Source organism: Canis aureus, chromosome 26 (genome assembly GCF_053574225.1).
Source record: "Canis aureus isolate CA01 chromosome 26, VMU_Caureus_v.1.0, whole genome shotgun sequence".
Classification (NCBI taxonomy): Eukaryota; Metazoa; Chordata; class Mammalia; order Carnivora; family Canidae; genus Canis; species Canis aureus.
The window spans coordinates 22,937,881-22,956,745 of record NC_135636.1 but is presented as its reverse complement, the minus strand read 5'-3'; the positions used below and the strand labels follow the sequence as shown (position 1 = coordinate 22,956,745).

Here is an 18,865-nt window from a genome sequence, read left to right as displayed (position 1 = left end):
AGTTTCTATCCTTGAACCTTCCTTTCCATTTTTGCCCTTTCTTTATAGGTAACCAATTTTTCAATTAATTTTTGGTTTACTCTTTCATGAAAATAGAGATTCCAGTCCAAGTCTTTTCGTTTTAGTAATATTCGTGGCTAAGATTTATTACAAGGAAAGGATGCAAAACAAAATCAGCAGAGGGAAAGCTATGTGGGGCAAAGTCCAAAGGAGATCAGGCCCAAGCTTTTCAAGTCCTCTCCCAGTAGTCATATGGGATACCAAGACCCAACTCAACTAAAAGCTTCGCTTTTTTCTTAAATAAAAGATTATACATTTTCCACGTTTTTTTCTTTTAACTAAACATCATGTAGTTCAGTCCATAGCAGTATGATATTTCTCATTCTCACGTACAACTGTGAAGCACTGATACCATGGTTTATTCGGCCGATATCCTATTAATGGACACCTGGGTTATTTCCAGTCTTTGGTATTTTTTTAATAAAGATTTTATTTTTATTTTATTTGAGAGAGAGAGAGAGTACACATGCCTGTGAGAAAGCACAAGCTGGGGGAAGCAGTAGAGGGAGAGGGAGGAGCAGACTCCCTGCTGAGCAGGGAGATAGATGTTAGGCTCTATGCCAGGATCCTGGATCATGACCTGAGCTGAAGGCAGACGCTTAACCAACTGAGCCACCTTGATGCCCCCCAGTCTTTTGTTATTTACAAAGTGTGCCATAATGATTGGCCTTGTACATACATCTTTATTTTTGCCAATGTTTCTTTGGCTTAGATTTCTAGAAATGGGATTGTTGAGACAAAGAATTCATACATATGCTCTGTTGCAGATTATAGCCAACTTCCCTTTCTATAGCAGAAAACTTCTACAATGATACTCCCAATGGTCCCTGTGTCCTGGTAAATTGTCCTTGAGTGTAATTTACAAAAGTTATGGGAAGTGATCACTTCCATGTTGGGTAGAGAGATGACTTAAATAAATATAACTTAAAAATATTTTTTATATCTCTAAAATTAAATCAAAATGGGGCAAAAAGAACTCAATTGTGTATTGAATTAATGCCTGAATCACACAGAGATAAATTATTTCAACTTTTTAATTTAATTTAAATTTTTTAAAGATTTTATTTATTTATTCATGAGAAACACAGAGAGAGACACACACAGAGGGAGAGAGAGAGGGAGAGAGAGAGAGAGACAGGCAGAGACACAGGCAGAGGGAGAAGCAGGCTCCATGCAGGGAGCTAGACACGGGACTCAATCCCAGCTCTCCAGGATCAGGCCCTGGGCTGAAGGCAGTGCTAAACCGCTGAGCCACCCAGGGTTCCCCTAATTTCAACTTTAAAGTACAACAATTTGATTTTTCATTCCTAGTGCAATATATCCTTAGGATAAAAAAAAAAAAACTGCAAAGAAATCTTCAATAGTATTTAGTAATCATCTTCTTGGTAATAATATTGATATTTTTATTCTGAAGCTATTATCTCTAATGATAAAGCAAATAAGTAGTGAATATCATTAAGAACTTAGATTTTCAGGGCAAGCTAAAAGAGAAATATAAAACCAAAGAAATTAAGTAAAAATTCTATAGCCTTAAAAATGAATGGAACAATTTCAGTATAAATGTGTGATACATTTTTCTCTTTAAAAATATACTTTCCTGGAGCACCTAGGTGGCTCAGCTGGTTAGACATCTGCCTTTGGCTTGGGTCATGGTCTCAGGGTCTTGGCATTGAGCTCTGCATTGGACACCCTGCTCGGCGGGGAGTCTGCTTCTCCCCCTCACTCTCCCTCTGTTCTCTCTCTCTCAAATAAATAAATAAAATCTTAAGAAAACATATACATATGTATGTGTGTGTGTGTGTATATATATATATATATATATATATATATTTTTTTTTTTTTTTTCTTTTCTGGGGCTCCTCAGTGGCTCAGTCAGTTAAGTGTCTGCCTTCAGCTCCGGTCATGATCCCAGGGTCTTGGGATCAAGCTCCACATTGGGCTCTTTCCTCAGTGGGGAGCCTGCTTCCCCCCTTCCTGCTCCTCCTGCTTGTGCTCTCTCTCTCCTTCTGTCAAATAAATAAAAATTAAAAAAAATACATTTTCCAGCTCTGTCAAAAGGGCCTAGAAACAGTGAATAAGCCAGTAGCAATGTGCATTCCTGCTGTTCAAATTGTGGCTTCTAAACATCATTTCTTACCGATAGGAACAATTACTCCTCGGAAAAATGTCTGATTCAAGACCTGGACAGGAAATTTATAGAGGTGAGGCTGGAACCTCTTGTCATACCAGAGAGCAAGAAAGTTATTTAAGACTACTAGTATTGGGGATCCCTGGGTGGCTAGTGGTTTAGTGCCTGCCTTCGGCCCAATGTGTGATCCTGGAGTCCTGGGATCAAGTTCCACCTCGGGGTCCTTGCATGGAGCCTGCTTCTCTGCCTGTGTCTCTGCCTCTCTCTCTCTCTCTGTCTCTCTCTCATGAATAAATAAATAAAATCTTAAAAAAGACTACTAGTATCATGTTTAAATGATAATGGAGTCAATCTGAAGGGCTTCCATTGGCCAACTGTGGGACAATTTGAACATCAAAAAATAAGAGTGATTCCAATGGATTGAAATTCATCGAATATGTTTTAAAATGCATGAGTTCATAATAACACTAAAGAGAAAATAATTCATTAGTCACCTCTAGAAGATGTTAGAAAACCAATTAATTCTGAAAACTGGTAAATAAAGAATCAATCCTGCCTTGAAAACAAAAACAAAAACAAAACAGGATGCCCGGTTGGCTCAGTTGGTAGAGCATGCAATTCTTGATCTTTTTTTTTTTTTTTAAAGATTTATTTATTTATTTATTTATTTATTTATTTATTTAAGAGAGACAGAGACAGAGAAAGAAAGAGTGAGCTTGAATAGGGGCAGAGGGAGAGGGAGAGAGAGAATATCAAACAGGCTTTATGCCCAGCCTGGAGTCCTACAAGGAGCTTGATCTTACTACCCTGAGATCATGACCTGAGCCAAAACCAAGAGTCAGGCACTCATCAGACTGAGCCACCCAAGGTACCTCATGCAACTTTTTTTTTTTTTAAGACCATGTTGAGTGAAGAGATTATTTAAGAATAAAATCTTTAAAAAAATTAAAAAAGAGTCAGGGGCCCCTGGGTGGCACAGTCAGTTGAGAGTCTGATTCTTGTTTTTGGCTCTATTATGGGATAATGGAGTTGAGGCCTGAATTGGGTTCTACACTCAGCATGGAGTCTGCTTGGGAGTCTATACCTCTCCCCGTGCCCCTCCCCACAACTCTCTCCCTCTCTCTCAAGTGAATAAATAACTCTTAAAAAAGAAAAAGACAATTTTGTACAAGTTGTACTTCATGATACCAAAGAGCTAATGGGGAAACTTCTGCTTTATGAAAGAATTCCAGTTAACTAAGTGCAGAAGAGACAAAAGAATTAGAATATCACAATTTTGCAGTCCCTAATAAAATATTGGCTGTATCACCATTAAGCAGTATCAGTAATAGTTGCTGAATCCAGTAGGGCAAACAACCTGGTTTATTCAATAAATAAAGTACAAAGAAAGTAAATGGAGGGAAACAGGTTAAAAAAGATTTAAGAGACAAAGCAATGAAATGCAGTAAGTTGACCTTGTTTGGAAAATGAATTCAACACAGCAATTATAAAAGCAAAAATGACAATCAGGGAAAGTTAAATGATGTGAGGTTTCATAATACTTGAATTTTTTAAAAAATATTTTATTATTTTTTTTAGCGAGAGCGTGAGCACAGGGAGTGGGGAGTAGAGGGAAAGGGAGAGAGAGGATCTTAAGCAGGCTCTATGCTGATCATGGAGCATAGGGTTCAAACTCACGACCCTCAGAATAGGACCTGAGCTAAGACAGACACCTAAACTGACTGAGCCACCCAGGTGTCCTACCAGAAACAGTTCTAACTGCTCTACATATATTATCTTACTTAACTTTCCCCAAAGCTCATTACATTTATCTCTCTGTTAAAATAGACAATATACACTCACACTTTTTTCAGTTAGAATAGTGTGGGAAACCCTCCATAGTATCTAAAGATACTACAGATTCCTTTTGATGGCTGCATAGTATTCCATTGTGTGGACCTGTCATCCTTTATTAGCTGAGGTGTAGCTAGGTTAAGCAGCTTACCCCAAATCACTCAGCTGGTGCAGGTAGGATCAGGACCAAGGTCTGGCTGACTCCAAAGCCTGTGTTCTAAACTAGTGCTTCCCAGACTTGAATACATCTATGTATGTATGTATGTATGTATGTATGTATGTATGTATGTGTGTATGTATGTATGTACCTGTGGCTTTTGCTACAATTGCAGATAAGGTGGGTCTGGGGTGGGACTTGAGATTCTGCATTTCTTACAAACTACTAATTATGCCAAAGCAAAGCTAGCCTAGAGAACTCCATCTGAGCATTGACTGCACATTGGGATCACCTGGGAAGTATTAAAAACTTAGTGATAATATAGATGGGTGTTCTCTTTCAGTGAATTTGACCAGCGACAGGGATTCTTTAAGGACAGGACAATAAAGTTCTGCAGTAGCCTCCATCTGCCAAAATAAGGTAGATAATATTCCTCTTGTTGTATTTGTCTCTTCAGCTGCCTGAAATCTGAGGATCCTTGAGAAATAGGCTCTGAGCCCTTACGGTAGCAACGCTTTCACTCAGAATAGTGGATCATGGGAGAGGACAGGATAAGTAGCCTTCAAAATGAGGGCTTGGTTTCCATCATTATTGTTTTTAAGACTCTGGTTCCAAGTAAGAGAAAACAATGTTAAGCTAGACTTAGGAAAAAAAGAGTGAGGGAGACAAAAAATACTTTAAAATATTTTAATGTTATAGGAAGGGACCCAAAGATAGGAAAGTAATCAGCCCAGGAAAGGATGAAAATGGGCAGGACTGGGAGAACTGGGAAAGTACTCTTGTTTTTCTGTTTTGCTCTGTGCATCTGTTCATTCTTGGGTCTCTCCATAGATCAGCTTTCTCTGTTCCTTTGCCTGCATGGGGGATGTGGCATCACACTTTGAGAAGTGAGTCCCTGTTTCAAGGTGGTGTGTTTTTCCAATACAAACATGGCCCTTGGGGTCTAATTGACAGGTAGATAGAGGGATTTCTGGGAGAAGAGGGAATGATTGGGAGGCGTTAGGTATGAAACATTGTCTACTACAAAGATGTTAGTATTTTAAAGGATCCCAAAATTGTTATTGCTACTGTGATCATTTGTTAACACACTGTGTATTACTCTGTGAAAGGCACTGTGGGGAATATGAAGATGTCAGTTTTTATCCTAATAGTTCTCATAATCTGAGATTATAAAACATGTACACCAAGAATGTTAAAATAGGGAAGTATGTGATACATGTAATTGAGTGACACATTATAAAATATTGGAAGGTTCATAGCTAACTGTTGTAATCAGTGAAGACTTTAAGAAGGAGGTATCTTTGGGGCTAAGCCATGGAAGTTGGGTTGAATTTTGATTATGCAGAAGTGTGGTGGGAAGGAATTTCGTATAGATGAAGGATGAGTTTTACATCTGGGTAAGAATTGAGTCTGTCTGGAGAACTGGGAGATTCATTTTGCTAGAACACACTGTGCAAGCATATGGAAAGTAATGAGGAAAAATGGAAAGATGCTAAATGTGGGACTCCTTGGATGTTAAGTGTTTTGGACTTTGTTCTGTAGGCCAAGAAGCCACTGAAAGTTTTTTTTTTTCTTTTTTTTTTTTTTTAAGTAGGCCCCACACATAGCGTGGAGCCCAAGGTGGGGAATGAATTTGTGACCCTGAGATCAAGAGCTGAGCTGAGATCAAGAGTCAGAGGCTCAACGGACCTAGCTACCTAGGCACCCCTCATGAAGACCTTTAAAACAGGAGAGATTATATCAGAACATTGGTTTAATGAGATTAATCTGGGAGCAGTGGGCCTGGAAAGTAAACCAGAGGCAGAACAAACATTTAGGAGGCAACTGAAATAAGTTAATGAGCAGAGCTTTTTTTTTTTTTTTTTTTGGTCTAATTTTATCAAATTAGACACTTGTGGCTATTGACCACATTTTTTTTTTTTTTTTTGGTAAAGATTTATTTATTCATGAGAGACACAGAGTGAGAGAGAGACACATAGGCATAGGGAGAAGCAGGCTCTTCCCAGGGAGCCCAATGCAGGACTTGATCTTGGATCGTGGGATCACTACCTGAACCAAAGACAGGTGCCCAACTGCTGAGCCACCCAGGTGTCCCTTGATCATATTTTTTGTTGTTGTTTATTTAGTTTTAGTAATCTCTATACCCAATATTGGGCTTGAATTTACAACTCAGAGATCAAGAGTTGTGTGCTTTTCATACTGACCCAGCTAGGTTCCCCTATTGATCACTTTTATTTTTTTTTATTTTTTATTTTTTTTTTTATTGATCACTTTTAATGTGACTAGTGCCACATGTTGAAATACTAACGTTTTGGATATTTTGAGTTAAATAAAATATACTAATAAAATTAATTTTGCCCATTTTTTATTAAATATTTATTTTTATTTATTTATGATAGACATAGAGAGAGAGAGAGAGAGGCAGAGACACAGGCAGAGGGAGAAGCAGGCTCCATGCAGGGAGCTCGACGCGGGACTCGATGGGAGACTCCAGGATCGCGCCCTGGGCCAAAAGCAGGCGCGAAACTGCTGAGCCACCCAGGGATCCCCTCGCCCATTTCTTTTTACTTTTAAATATGTGGCCACTAGGAAATTTAAATTACACATGTGGTTTTCATTATATTTCTATTGAACAGTGCTGGACTCAAGGGGGACATGAGAGGGAAGATTCACTTGCCTAGAGGAACAGAAATGGCAGTGCTATTAAGAGAACTGAGGAAAGGGGAGCTAAGTTGAAAGAGAACAAACTTGTTTTCAGAAAATAGATGCTTTTACAAAGATGGTTTCTCCTTGTCTGCAATGGATATGTTCCAAGACCCCTAGTGAATTCCTGAAACCAGAGATAGTACCAAACCCTATATATACAGGTTTTTCCTGTCAATACACACCTATGATAAAGTTTAATTTATAAATTAGGCACAGTAGGAGATTAATGCAATAATGACAAAATAGAACAATTATAAGAGCTTATCATAATAAGTTATATCAATGTGGCCTCTTATTAGACTGCACTCACCCTTTTTCTTGTGATGTGATAATAAAATACCAACGTGATGAGATGAAGTGAGAGGAATGGTGTAAGTGTTGTGATGTAGCCATTGGCTACTAGTGACCTTCTGACAGTATTTCAGAAGGAAGATCATCTACTCAAGGCCCTGGCTGACTACTTCAAGTCCCTAAAGCCTGGGAAAGTGAAGCTGCAGGTAACAGGGGTAGGGTGGCGGTGGGCTACTGAAGGTTTAATTGGGGATAAAGATAATAATAGTGGTCAACCTGGGGCACTTGGATGGCTCAGTCAGTTAAGCATCCATCTCTTTATTTGGGCTCAGGTCATGATCTCAGGGTCGTGAAATGGAGCCCCATGTTGGGCTCAGCGATGGGCATGAGCCACCTTAAGATTCTCTCTCTGGGCAGCCCGGGTGGCTCAGCCTTCAGCCCAGGGGGTGATTCTGGAGACCCGGGATTGAGTCCCACATCAGAATCGAGTCCCATATCAGGCTCCCTGCATGGAGCCTGCTTCTCCCTCTGCCTGTGTCTCTTCCTGTCTTTCTGTGTGTGTGTCTCTCATGAATAAATAAATAAAATCTTAAAAATTCTTTCTCTGCCCCTTTTCCTCTCTAAAAATAAGTAAGCCACTAGGCTTTCTTTTTTAAGATTTTATTTATTCATGAGACATACAGAGAGAGAGGCAGAGACACAGGCAGAGGGAGAAGTCGGCTCCCCATGGGGAACCCAATGCAGGACTTGATTCCATGACCCCGGGATCATGACCGAGCTGAAGGCAGATGGTCAACCACTGAGCCACCCACGCGTCCCACCACCAGGCTTTCAAAACGGAAAGAACTAGATCTTTCCTGTCTTTAATATAACAGAGATGCGAGTGATTTGTATATCCAGAGATGAATTTCCCAAAGTGTGTCTAAGGAAAAGATTCTGTGAAAAAAAGGATTCCACGGTCAATTACATTTGGAAGATAGCTACATACCTCAGCTTCCTCTTGGAGATACATCATGCCCTTCAGCGTATTAAAAGCTTTAAGAAGAAGCACTTAAGCTTACCTTATATTTCCCAGACTTATTTGAGCGTAGTGCTAAGTCATTAGTTGTTATCTGGTAATAGTATCCAAATCAGGGATATTTAAAGATAAGAAAGGGGCAGCCCTGGTGGCACAGCGGTTTGGCGTTGCCTGCAGCCTTGGGTGTGATCCTGGAGACTGGGGATCAAGTCCCACATCGGGCTCCCTGCATGGAGCCTGCTTCCCCCTCTCCCTGTGTCTCTGCCTCTCTCTCTATGAATAAATAAATAAAATCTTTAAAAAAAAAAGATAAGAAAGGTTGTGAGCTTGAAAAAAGAAAAGTTTTCAAGCCTTTTAATACTTGGGAAGGGATAGGATCTTCCATGTCTAGGAAACTCTGAGTTGCTCTAAACTCTATTTCATCTTGGATTTTTAAGATTTTATTTATTCACGAGAGACACACACACACAGAGGCAGAGACACAGGCAGAGGGAGAAGCGGGCTCCATGCAGGAAACCCGATGCAGGACTTGATCCCAGGACCCCAGGATCACGCCCTGAGCCAAAGGCAGATAGATGCTCAACCGCTGAGCCACCCAGCCGTCCCTCATCTTGGATATTTCTGTCTCTCTTCCCCTGAGACAAGTTAAGCCTTATGTCTGAAAGCAGACAACACTTTCACATTGCCTGTGAGCCCTGGTGAGACCACCAGAATGCCACATGCTAGCTATACTGTGTGTGTGTACATGCACATATAACATACATTCCTATCCCTCTTCAGTAGTGGATTCTGGGCCAGGGGTCAGGCCCTGGAATAATGTCTAGGGGCTTACTAACTTTATGTTTTTTTCATCTTTATGAATAGGGAGAGATAGTAAGTAAGGTTTTCCCAAATTCTCCACACCATTATACTCTGGAAAAAAGACCTTGTGTTTGAAAGGGGCCTGATTTTATGCTTTTCACCTTCCTGGCACTAATACAGACCAGTGAAAGGGGAAAGAAGTTGGTCTAGATCTCTGTGGCTTGGTACTCTTGTGATCATACTTTTAATTTTTTACTCCCCAGTGATGCTCTACTTTAGCTGCAAGAAAGCTCTACATTCAGAGATGGTCTGGCCCCTGGCTCTTAGAAAGTTCTAAGAGATGAGGATGTGAATCTTTTCACATCCTCTGGGGGCCAGAGGGCATGGCCTCCAATGACTCTCTCCCTCCTGGTATTCACATCTTTGTGTAGTATAAACTACTTTGAAGAGGGCTGATCTGTATAATAGCATATTGCAGTAATGATGGGAGTATGACTTCCTAGGCTAGATCTTAAAAGATACTGTGACTTCTCCATGTTTTTCCTTTGGGAGAAGCCAGCTGTCATGTTGTGAGGACACTCAAGCAACCCAATGAAGAGGCCTGCCCATGTTGTGGGAGCTGAGGCCTCCCGCCAAAAGCTAGTTACAGCTTGCCAGTCACGTGAATAAGCCATTTTGGAAGTGGATCCTCCAGCCCATATGCCCTCAAATGACTGCAACTTCATGAAACACCCCCAGCCAGAACCACCCAGCTAATTACTCCTAAATTCTTGACCAACAGAAACTGAGATAATATATATTTATTACTCAGCCACTAAGTTTTGGGCTTATTTCTGACCTAGCAAAAGGCACCTAATATGGTAGATGTGTATTCTGTGTGATGTTTTGTCACTGAAATGGCTCTAGATCTGCAAATTATTACTTTAGAATTTGATTAGTTCCTCCAAAACACTATGCTTACTATGACCTCAGTGGTTCTTATTCTGGTGTGATACCAGAAAGCTGGTTCTCCCCAAGGGTAAATAACTGAGAAAATGATACTTAATGATACTCTCCCTATAAACTGTTATAATAACCAGAGAGAAAGGAAACCTCTTAATCACTACTTTCGTATGAACTTTTGGAAAAACAAAACTCCCAAAAACCAACGATGCTCCAGGACAAATCTTCAAGTTATTTTTTTAAAATAAATGTTTTATTTAAGTAAAACATACAGAAAAGTGCACAAGTGAACGTCTTGATGACATATTACAGTGAACACACCTACGTAGCCACCACCGAGACTACAGAAAATGAACACTCCCAGTCTTAGAGAAGTCTCTCTGTTGTCCTGTCATCACTACTCTTCCCTTTCCCCCACAAAACACCATCATCCTGACTTCTAACATCTTTTATTAACGTTGAACTTTATAAAAATCATACGGTATGTATTCTTTCATGTCTGGTTACTTTTGCTCAATTTATTTGCAGTTTTCATTTAGGATTATAAACGTCTTGCCATTAGCGTATCCTTCATCTGTTATTTTGGATAAACTTCAATGATAGCCACAAACTGTAGGTTCACACCAGAGAGTAGAGAGACATATTTATTTGGGAGGACAAAACGCCTTCTAGTAACTTATTGGAATTTTACTGAATCTGTGTCTTTTGGTTACTGGAAGGCAGAGAGCAGGTGAACTTCTCAGGAATCCAGGCTCTGTCATTTTTTAAGCTGTGTGCCTCTGGTTAAGTTTTCTTCATCGTCCCAGTGATGCTGGGAGGATTAAATGACATGTAAAGGCACTTTGTACACTGTAAAAGCCAAAAACCAAACTACCATATTTCAGGTGTTGTTTTGCTCTTGGGGGTCATCTTGGCAGCCTTGGATGATGAGAGTGATTCCTGATTCTTCAGAACTCACCGCTTGGATGAAAGCTCCCTCAGGTTAAGGAGGACTATATTGGTGGTGGTGGGGGGGTGGTAGACAGGCCACACTGGGCACCGAGATTTAGAAGACTAGCTACAGGTGTTCTTGGTTCTTGTAGGATCCATCTGGGGTGGCTTCTTGCAGGAGCTGGAATTTCCAGAGTTTGGATATAGGGTTTCCAGAGTTATCCCTACAGTGAGGGGGGCTAGTTTGGAGGGAACATGGTTAGTTTTGTTCAACAGGCAATAGAGAAGCTCATCTTTTTTTTTTTTTTTTTTTTTGTTCAGCCGGCTACTAGCAGTCACTACTGGAAAGGTGAACAAAATGAGGGCTATCGTCCAAGGAACATTGCAGCGTCCCAAGGGAGGCACTTACCAATGATTAGCAAGCTAGAAAAGCCCACTGTCCCGCTCAACTTGATGGAGCGAGGGAGTGCCTTGAGGGTAAAGAACAAGGCGGGATCATTTCAGGCTAGGGTAGCCTTTGGAGAGGAATGGTTGAAAGGGCCTTCGGTAGATGAGTGGTCACTACCTCAGGGCTGGAGAGGACTATGGTCCCGCCGCCTCCCACCCCCCTGCAAAGGGAAGATAACGATTAACGCGCGCGCCCGCACTCCTAACGACCCAGGCTCCAAGGGAGCCACCAGATCTACGTCCCCCCAGGGCGCCGCACCGAAAAGGAGAACAGACCGTCCTTCAAGGCCAACCCCACTCCCCGGCTCCCACACCCCCGCCTTCAGCACCGGAGAGTGGCGACGGATTTATAACCCACCTCTTTCTCCCAGTTGCCATGGAGACCAGCCCCAAGTCCTTTCATTCCTTCTGGTACCCGGAACATTTCTCCGACGCAGGCGGAACGGCGCGGGGCTCGGCCCTGACGCGCCCGTGGCCGCGCTGGGGGACCGAGCGGTGGTAAAAAAAAAATGTAGCGCGGAGGGGCTGGCGGTCTCGACGGCAACGGCGGCACCGAGGCGACGGACAAAGGCTAAGGTCAGCCGCGGTTCAAGCCTCCCTCCCCGCCAACGGCCAGACGCCGGGGGGCACAGCGCTGGGCGGGAGGAGGGTGCGGGCCGCGAGAGCCCCGCCGCGGCGGGGGGGGGGGCGGGGGCCGCGGAGGCCCGGGCGCGCACCTGTCCGTCCACCTGCGGGGGCGGGCGCGCCGGCCCCTCCACCCACCTTGGGCGGCGCCGCCATCACGCTCCCCTCGGCAACACCGCCTCTCAGCGGCCGAGCGCGGATCCCCTCCCCCGCCGCTCTCCGCCCCGCCCCGGCCCGGGAGCCTTTCATTGGACGGAGGCGCGGTCGATCCGCCTCGAGGGAGGGAGACGATTGGGCGCGAGGCCGTCGTGCCGCCCCCGGCCTATGCGGATTGGCTTGCTGCGCGTTGGCGCAACGGAAGAGGCGGCCGGCGGAGGGTGCGCTTCTGCTCGGGCTGGGCTGCCGCGGAGGAGGCGACGAGGGGCTCGGCGCTGGGGGCCTGGCTCGGGCGGCAGCGGTGGCTGCTGCGGATGGGAGCGGGCCGGCTCGGCATGGCCACGGAGCGCCACGGCAGAGCGGCCGACGCCTCCGCCTCGTCGGCGGGGGAGCCGGCGCCCGGAGGGCCTGGTGGGCGGCGGCGGGAGCTGCTGCGGCGCCGGGCGAGCAGCGCGTCGGAGCCCCCCGTCGGCGCCTCGGCCTCGGCCTCGGCCTCGGCGGAGGGCGTTCGGCGAAGCCGGCCTGGCTCCTACAGCGGCGCCCCCTCGGTCTCCCGCCAGCGCGTCGAAAGCCTTAGGAAGAAGCGGCAGCGTAAGTGCCCGGCGGGTCGTCCTCGCGACTCGCCCTGCCCCCTTCCGGCCCGGCCGCCGTTTTTCCCGCGCGCCGGTGCGGGGACAGTGCCCCCGCACGGTGGCCCCAGGTTGGTGCAGGGGCTGACAGCCGACTGGAGGCCTTGGGTGCAAGCTCGGGGGGATCGGGGATTCGGGCCCCGCCCGCCCCCAGCCCTCGCGCGCATTGGTCCGCGCTCCCGGGTTAGGGAAGTGGAGGGGCTTTACCCAGGACTCTCCCGCCCCTTAGCTCCTGGCTCCTTGGGTAGTCTTTGCCCGCGAGTCACGTGATTTTATCCCTGGGTAGGCTGCTTTTGACTCTTTCCACCGCCTCCCCTCCCCCTCAATCCTTTGAATCGCCAATGTCTGTCTTCCGTGGGTTTCCAATCCCTTTAATCTGAAGATTTCAGGCTTCCTGGAAAATGATTAACTGGCCCTTGAGTTGCTTGCAGGCCTAAAACTGGATTCCGTATTCTGTGCACTTAAGCTTTGGCTGCTTTTCCTCCCGTGAGAATTCGGGTCATTTCTCGCCAGATACGTCTGTTTTCTTTGCATTTATTTGCTGATACTCACGATTCAGGACTGTAGCATTCTGGGCATGAAGGCTTTATCTTTTGAGGGAATCTCGCCTTGGCAGTTGCACGTGCTCTTTCCGGAGAATCCGTTTCTTCATTTTATTATCAGGCTGCTTTTTCTGCATTGTGGTCTAGTCCAGATATTTCCTTTGCTTTTCAGGTCTTCGTTTCAGGTGCTCTTGTCTAGCAGCCCTTGCTACTGTTGAAAGTATCCACTGTCTTAATACTCTAGTATGAGCTTTATCACATAGTGTCATTTTACATAGGGTTAGATTTTTTTTTCTGTCGTTGCCAAATTTCTCTTTCAGGAAATCAGCTTGTTTTAAATGCAGATTATAAGAGTGAGGGAAAGTGGCAGGATGAGTGTGAGGTCTTTATCTTCTATCTTAGCCCAACCACCTGGTTGCTTTACTTTTATCTTCTGCGGTTGGATGATTAAATGTTAAATGTGGCCCTGTTTCGCTGTGAAAAATTTGGGAGTCTCGATTATTTTGTCCTTTTCTATTGGAAGAGGGATTAACTGCTTTCAACCTATATCATTTTTCGAGCCAGTTACCTGGTCTGTTTTTTTATTTGATAAGCATCTGATTTTTAAGCAATGTACAATATTCCTTAATGGTTTTGTACTACATTGTTAGAAATGGATGTAAATTCCAGAGACTTAGCAAATAAGAATCCCAGCCGTGCAGCCAGCTCTTTTTGGCCATTGGCCATAAGGATTCTTTTTTTTTTTTTTTTTTAAGATTTTATTTATTTATTCATGAGACACACAGAGAGAGAGAGAGAGGGGCAGAGACACAGGCAGAGTGAGAAACAGGCTCCATGCTGGGAGCCTGATGTGGGACTCGATCCCGGGACTCCAGGATCACGCCCTGGACAGAAGGCAGGTGCTAAACCGCTGAGCCACCCAGGGATCCCCGGCCATAAGGATTCTAAGTGAGTATTGTATTTTGGGTGTTTGCAGTGTTCAGGTACTCTTAAAAATTTTTGCACTCCAGGATCGCGCCCCAGGCCAAAGGCAGGCGCCAAACCTCTGAACCACCCAGCGAGTCCCACTTCGGGCTCCTGACATGGGGCCTGCTTCTCCCCCCTCCTGTGTCTTTGCCTCTCTCTGTCTATAATAAATAAATCTTTAAAAAAAAAAATTCAAGGGTAGCACTCCTCAAAAAAAAATTTTTTTTTTTTTGAACTCTTCTGAGAGCTTTAATGACTCATTAGTACTCATAACTCTGAGGTAGGTGGTAGTATTTCATTTTACAGATGAAAAAACTCTGGCACATTTGCCTCTTGTAAAATGGCTTTTGAGAGGTGGAATAGAGATGTAAATTCAGGAAGTCCAGCTTCATACATCCTCTTAACCACTGTGCTTTATTAAATTGTTCATATTCTGTTAGCTGTTTCTTCATTGCTCTAAATCCAAGCATAATCTTCATCTTTTGTATTCAAGGTTTACCTGGTGGTGAAAATTTCTAGCTACTGTGGAAGTGCTTCCAAATTTTGAACATAAAAATGACCTTGGAAGTTAAAAATGAAGATTCCGTGGGTCCAACTTTTTTTTAAAAATCAGAATCTGGAGAGAGTTCTAAGAAGCTGCATTTTAAAAGTCGTATTGTGTAGGTACAGGTGGCTTAGACAGCTCTGGAAAACTCTGGTTTAGACTATAATGGGGAATGGGGTAGCATATAAGGTGATTTTGAGATATCTTTTAAGGAACGAAGACAAATACGTTGTAGGACTTATTTTTTGTTTTTATGTCTGATATTTGCCATGGTTCCCTTTACTGCTTTCTGTGATAAATCATGAAAGCTCTCTCTCAGGTAATGAGACCTGCCAAAGAAATAAAGTATTGTTCTTCCATTTGTTTTTTCTTTTACTACTCAGGGATGTACCTGTTAGATGGAGAGGCATCCTGTTGATTGCTGAACCCTCCAAGAATGGTTTTTAACTTTGAGAAAATTGAAAAAAGACTAAATCTCTGATTTTATCTTTGGGAAAGTTGGGTATAGGGTGGTGCCACCATTCTTTTGAGATTAACAAGCCCGGTTCTGATGTCCTTACAATACTTGTCTAAAGGGAGGAGACTAGTTGTCATTTGAAACTAGAAGGAGCTACTCATTTTATTTTAGGAATTCTTGTGGGCCCTGGTTGCAGTCCTGTTTGCTACACATGTTCCCTAGAGCAGTGTGATTCTCAAACCTGTTCTCATCCTGGACTTAACACAGGCATTAGGGAGGCTAGGCATGTCTCTGGCTAAGAAGTTCTTTGGAAGTTTTAGATTAGGTGGACTGTCTCCTAGGATTGAGGATTGAGAGATTGAGAGAAATACCAAGTAAAGAATGATTTAACATGATGGAAACAAAGATGCTAATGATAGCTATATAGTGCTTACTTGTTTATGTTAGATACTGCTGTATATTTTATAGGCATATCATTCAAGTCTTACAGCTATCCTGTGTGGTAGGTATTTTTTTATCCTGGATTTCCAGATGAAGAAACAATGTTAGTGAAATTTGTCCTTTGTCCAAGGGCATAATAGTGAGTTGATAATGGAGCTGTCTTTTGATTCTAGATGTCTGACTTCAGACCAGTGTTCTTGACTCTTCCCATTTTTGAGTGGGGGAAGGTACATGCAGTGTAATGCAGAGCAGTTCTCGCATGGAATCACTCAGAAGCTTAAAAAAAACCCTTCAGGTCTGCAAGAGTCTAAACATCTGTTTAACCTTTTAAATTTTATTGAGGCATAGTTACATACAGCAAAATGTGCAATTTTGACAAATGTGTACAGGGCATGTAACAAGAGAACATGTATTTTAATTGAGGGTCCCACATGTGCAGCAGATGTGCAGGAGGTGTGGGAACCTGCGATGAGAGTGCCTTGTGGGTCGGGGCATGAGCTGGATCTTTGCAGGGGACTCTCAAGCATGTTGTAGCACGCCAGAGAGATCTTTGGGACATACTGCTTTTGGACTCATACCAGTCATGGAGTATCCTTAACCGCCATTGATCTAGAAAATAAAGCTTTTGTTTGTAACTTGACGATACTAGCCTGGCAAATGGATTGGTTATCCTTGGCTTTTGGGGAGCATCAGTATTGGCAGGATGGAATTGGTGGTGCTGGGGCCCTGGGAGACTGCCCCTTATTAGGTACAGTGTTTCATCTTCAGCTGGGGAATTAGGAAAGGCTGCCTGTTAGGAGCTCAGGAAAAAAGATTTCTGTTGCTTTATAGCCTGTTTTTGAGAGACAGAATGGGAAAGGATGCTTTTTAACCTCTTTATCAACTTTAAATCTAAATGAAATCAAAGTAACTTGGCCCTTCATTCTGGATGTACAACAAATGTGAAGCATTAAGCAGGGCCTAAAAATAGTCCAATTATGCAGCTGTGTAAAATGGTACGGTATGTTATTTTAGGGGCTATATGTATGAATCATGCGTTTAGGCAATATGTTTGTTCTGTGTTGGTATCCCTGCCCTCTTTTTATCTACGGGGTATCGTATGCAAGAAGTGATGTATACTATTAAAAATCTTTTGCTTAAACACATGTTAAAAGGAGAGAGAAGGAATACAATAGAATGTAGGCTGTTAGAAAAGAATAGTTATTTTGACTGGTCATTTAAAAGAACAGTGATGTTTATTGGGCTTAAATATATAACCTAGTGAGCATTTTTCAGGTTCATATCATGGGGTATCTTTATTTTTAGGCACTGTTCTTTGTCATTGTATTATGTTCTTTATCAGTTTATGTCAGTAAGATTGACTACCATGTGAAGACCCCTTTTCTAAATAATGGCTTGAAGTTTTCTTTCTAAAAGTGGAAGCCATCTTTAGTTTCTAAGTAGTTTATTAGGTTTTGTGTGTTTATATTTCCTGAATGTAGAATTTATTATTGAGTCTGGTGGTTTGATAATATATAATATTTTATAAGGATCTAGTCACCAAGTTAAAACTATTTTGGGAATAAGAATAATTATTATTAAAGTATGTCTTTTAAGGTGGGGCCAAGGATTGCTGCATAGACCAGCCTTGAGGTTTGGGTTTGCAATATCTTAACCAGTTGTGGTCTGGTAAAGATGTAGTTGTAATGTTGGAAAATTGAACACTTTTATAAACCATTTATTTTCCATTGGAAGGCATTTCAATTGTTGAGAACCATTATGAGACAGACATGATGCTACAGATGGTTTTACGTAAAACCTGTGATGGAGAGTAAATTCTTTCTAGAAATGTGTCCTAAGTCAAGTATGGATTGTCTAGATTGAGTACCATGAGGCCTTACATCAGGAAATAGGCTAAGGGTTGCAAATGCACTAAAATTAATGGTATGACTCACTAATTAGAAGTGATAAATAGGTGTTCTGTTGGTGAGATAGGAAGAATGTGGTGATATAGCAAAAGTTCCTTTTTCCATGACTTTTCCCACCAGAAGCACAGTGTTTTGAACAAGTATTGGAAAGCTTATTACAGTGTTCATTATATTATAATATCTGGGGCACTCTTGCTGACAGTGATAGGAATCTAAACCCCTTTGGACAGGCTGAATGTTGAGAAATAACAATTTTGTGGTCCGACACAATTCTCACAGCCATTATCAGAGAACCTGTGTTTAATGGACCTCCCATGCTTCTCAGTGTTTCTCCATTCTTGGATATGTAAATGGTTTGATGAGTACACAGAAAAATCCTGAAGTGGTTAATGGCTATAATGAGCATATGAACTGAGTTTTGGTTAAGCCTTTTTTTTTTTTTTTTTTTTAAGATTTTACTTATTCTTGAGAGACACAGAGAGAGAGTGAGGGAGAGAGAGAGAGAGGTGGGCAGAGACCTAGGCAGGGGGAGAAGCAGGATCCATGCAGGCAGCCTGATGTGGGACTTGATCCCGGGACTCCGGAGTCCTGCCCTGAGCCAAAGGCAAACGCTCAACTGCTGAGCCACCCAGGCATCCCTCCTTATTTTTCTTTATATATATTGTCGATCCTCCTAATTATTTAAGTAAGTGATTTTTACTCAACTGCTTTTTAATTTTATTTATATGTGTTCTGTGCTCTTAGGTTTGTATAGGTACTTGTGGAAAGAGGCTTTTTAGCAAGTCTAAGATTGAGTCCCACCTCTGCCTTTTCTTGACTGTGACGTTGGGCTCTTTTGCACTTCTGTCTTCTTATTTTGCTTTTTTTGGAGGGGGGTGAAGGGGGAGAGGGAGAGAGAGAATCTTAAGCAGGTTCCACACCCCATGTGGAGCTGGACGCAGTACTCAATCCCAGGACCCTGAGATCATGACCTGAGCCAAAATCAAGAGTTGGTTGCTTAACTGACTGAGCCACCCAGATGCCCCTACAGTTTCATTTTTTATTCTGTAAAGTGGGATGATTATAGTAATTGCCTTATATGGTTGTTGCAAACATTAAATAAGCTAATATAGTCAAATGTCTAATATAGTGCTTGGCTGTTAATAGATGATCATTTAAAATATAATAGCCATATATTAATGTTTCAGTTTCTTTTTTTTTTTTTTTTAAAGATTTTATTTATTTATTCATGATAGTCACACGGAGAGAGACAGAGAGGCAGAGACACAGGCAGAGGGAGAAGCAGG

At 42.8% G+C, this 18,865-nt stretch overlaps 1 protein-coding gene and 1 long non-coding RNA gene across 4 annotated transcripts in view; one reads left to right on the top strand and one right to left on the bottom strand.

Moving 5' to 3' along the window:
- Window positions 1-10,167: 10,167 nt before the first annotated feature.
- LOC144298021 (uncharacterized) lies at window positions 10,168-12,152 on the bottom strand. Of its 2 annotated transcripts, XR_013365019.1 has the most exons (3): window positions 12,076-12,152; window positions 11,672-11,793; window positions 10,168-11,105 (listed from the first exon to the last, which is right to left on the bottom strand). It is a non-coding gene; the product is annotated as an uncharacterized LOC144298021 (long non-coding RNA). The 2 variants fall into 2 exon arrangements; XR_013365018.1 differs by lacking the exon at window positions 12,076-12,152 and having other exon boundaries at window positions 11,672-12,001.
- Window positions 11,722-18,865, top strand: part of PANK2 (pantothenate kinase 2) — a 27,009-nt gene continuing 19,865 nt past the window's right edge. Inside the window, exon 1 of one of the 2 annotated variants that reach the window (XM_077872338.1) lies at window positions 11,722-11,889. Coding sequence is in view for 1 of the 2 variants with exons in the window: in XM_077872336.1 (XP_077728462.1) it covers window positions 12,408-12,684 (277 nt within the window). In the remaining variant the exon portion in view is untranslated. Of the gene's footprint in view, window positions 11,890-12,337; window positions 12,685-18,865 lie in introns of those variants that run through there. The other variant, XM_077872336.1, reaches the window with a different exon arrangement.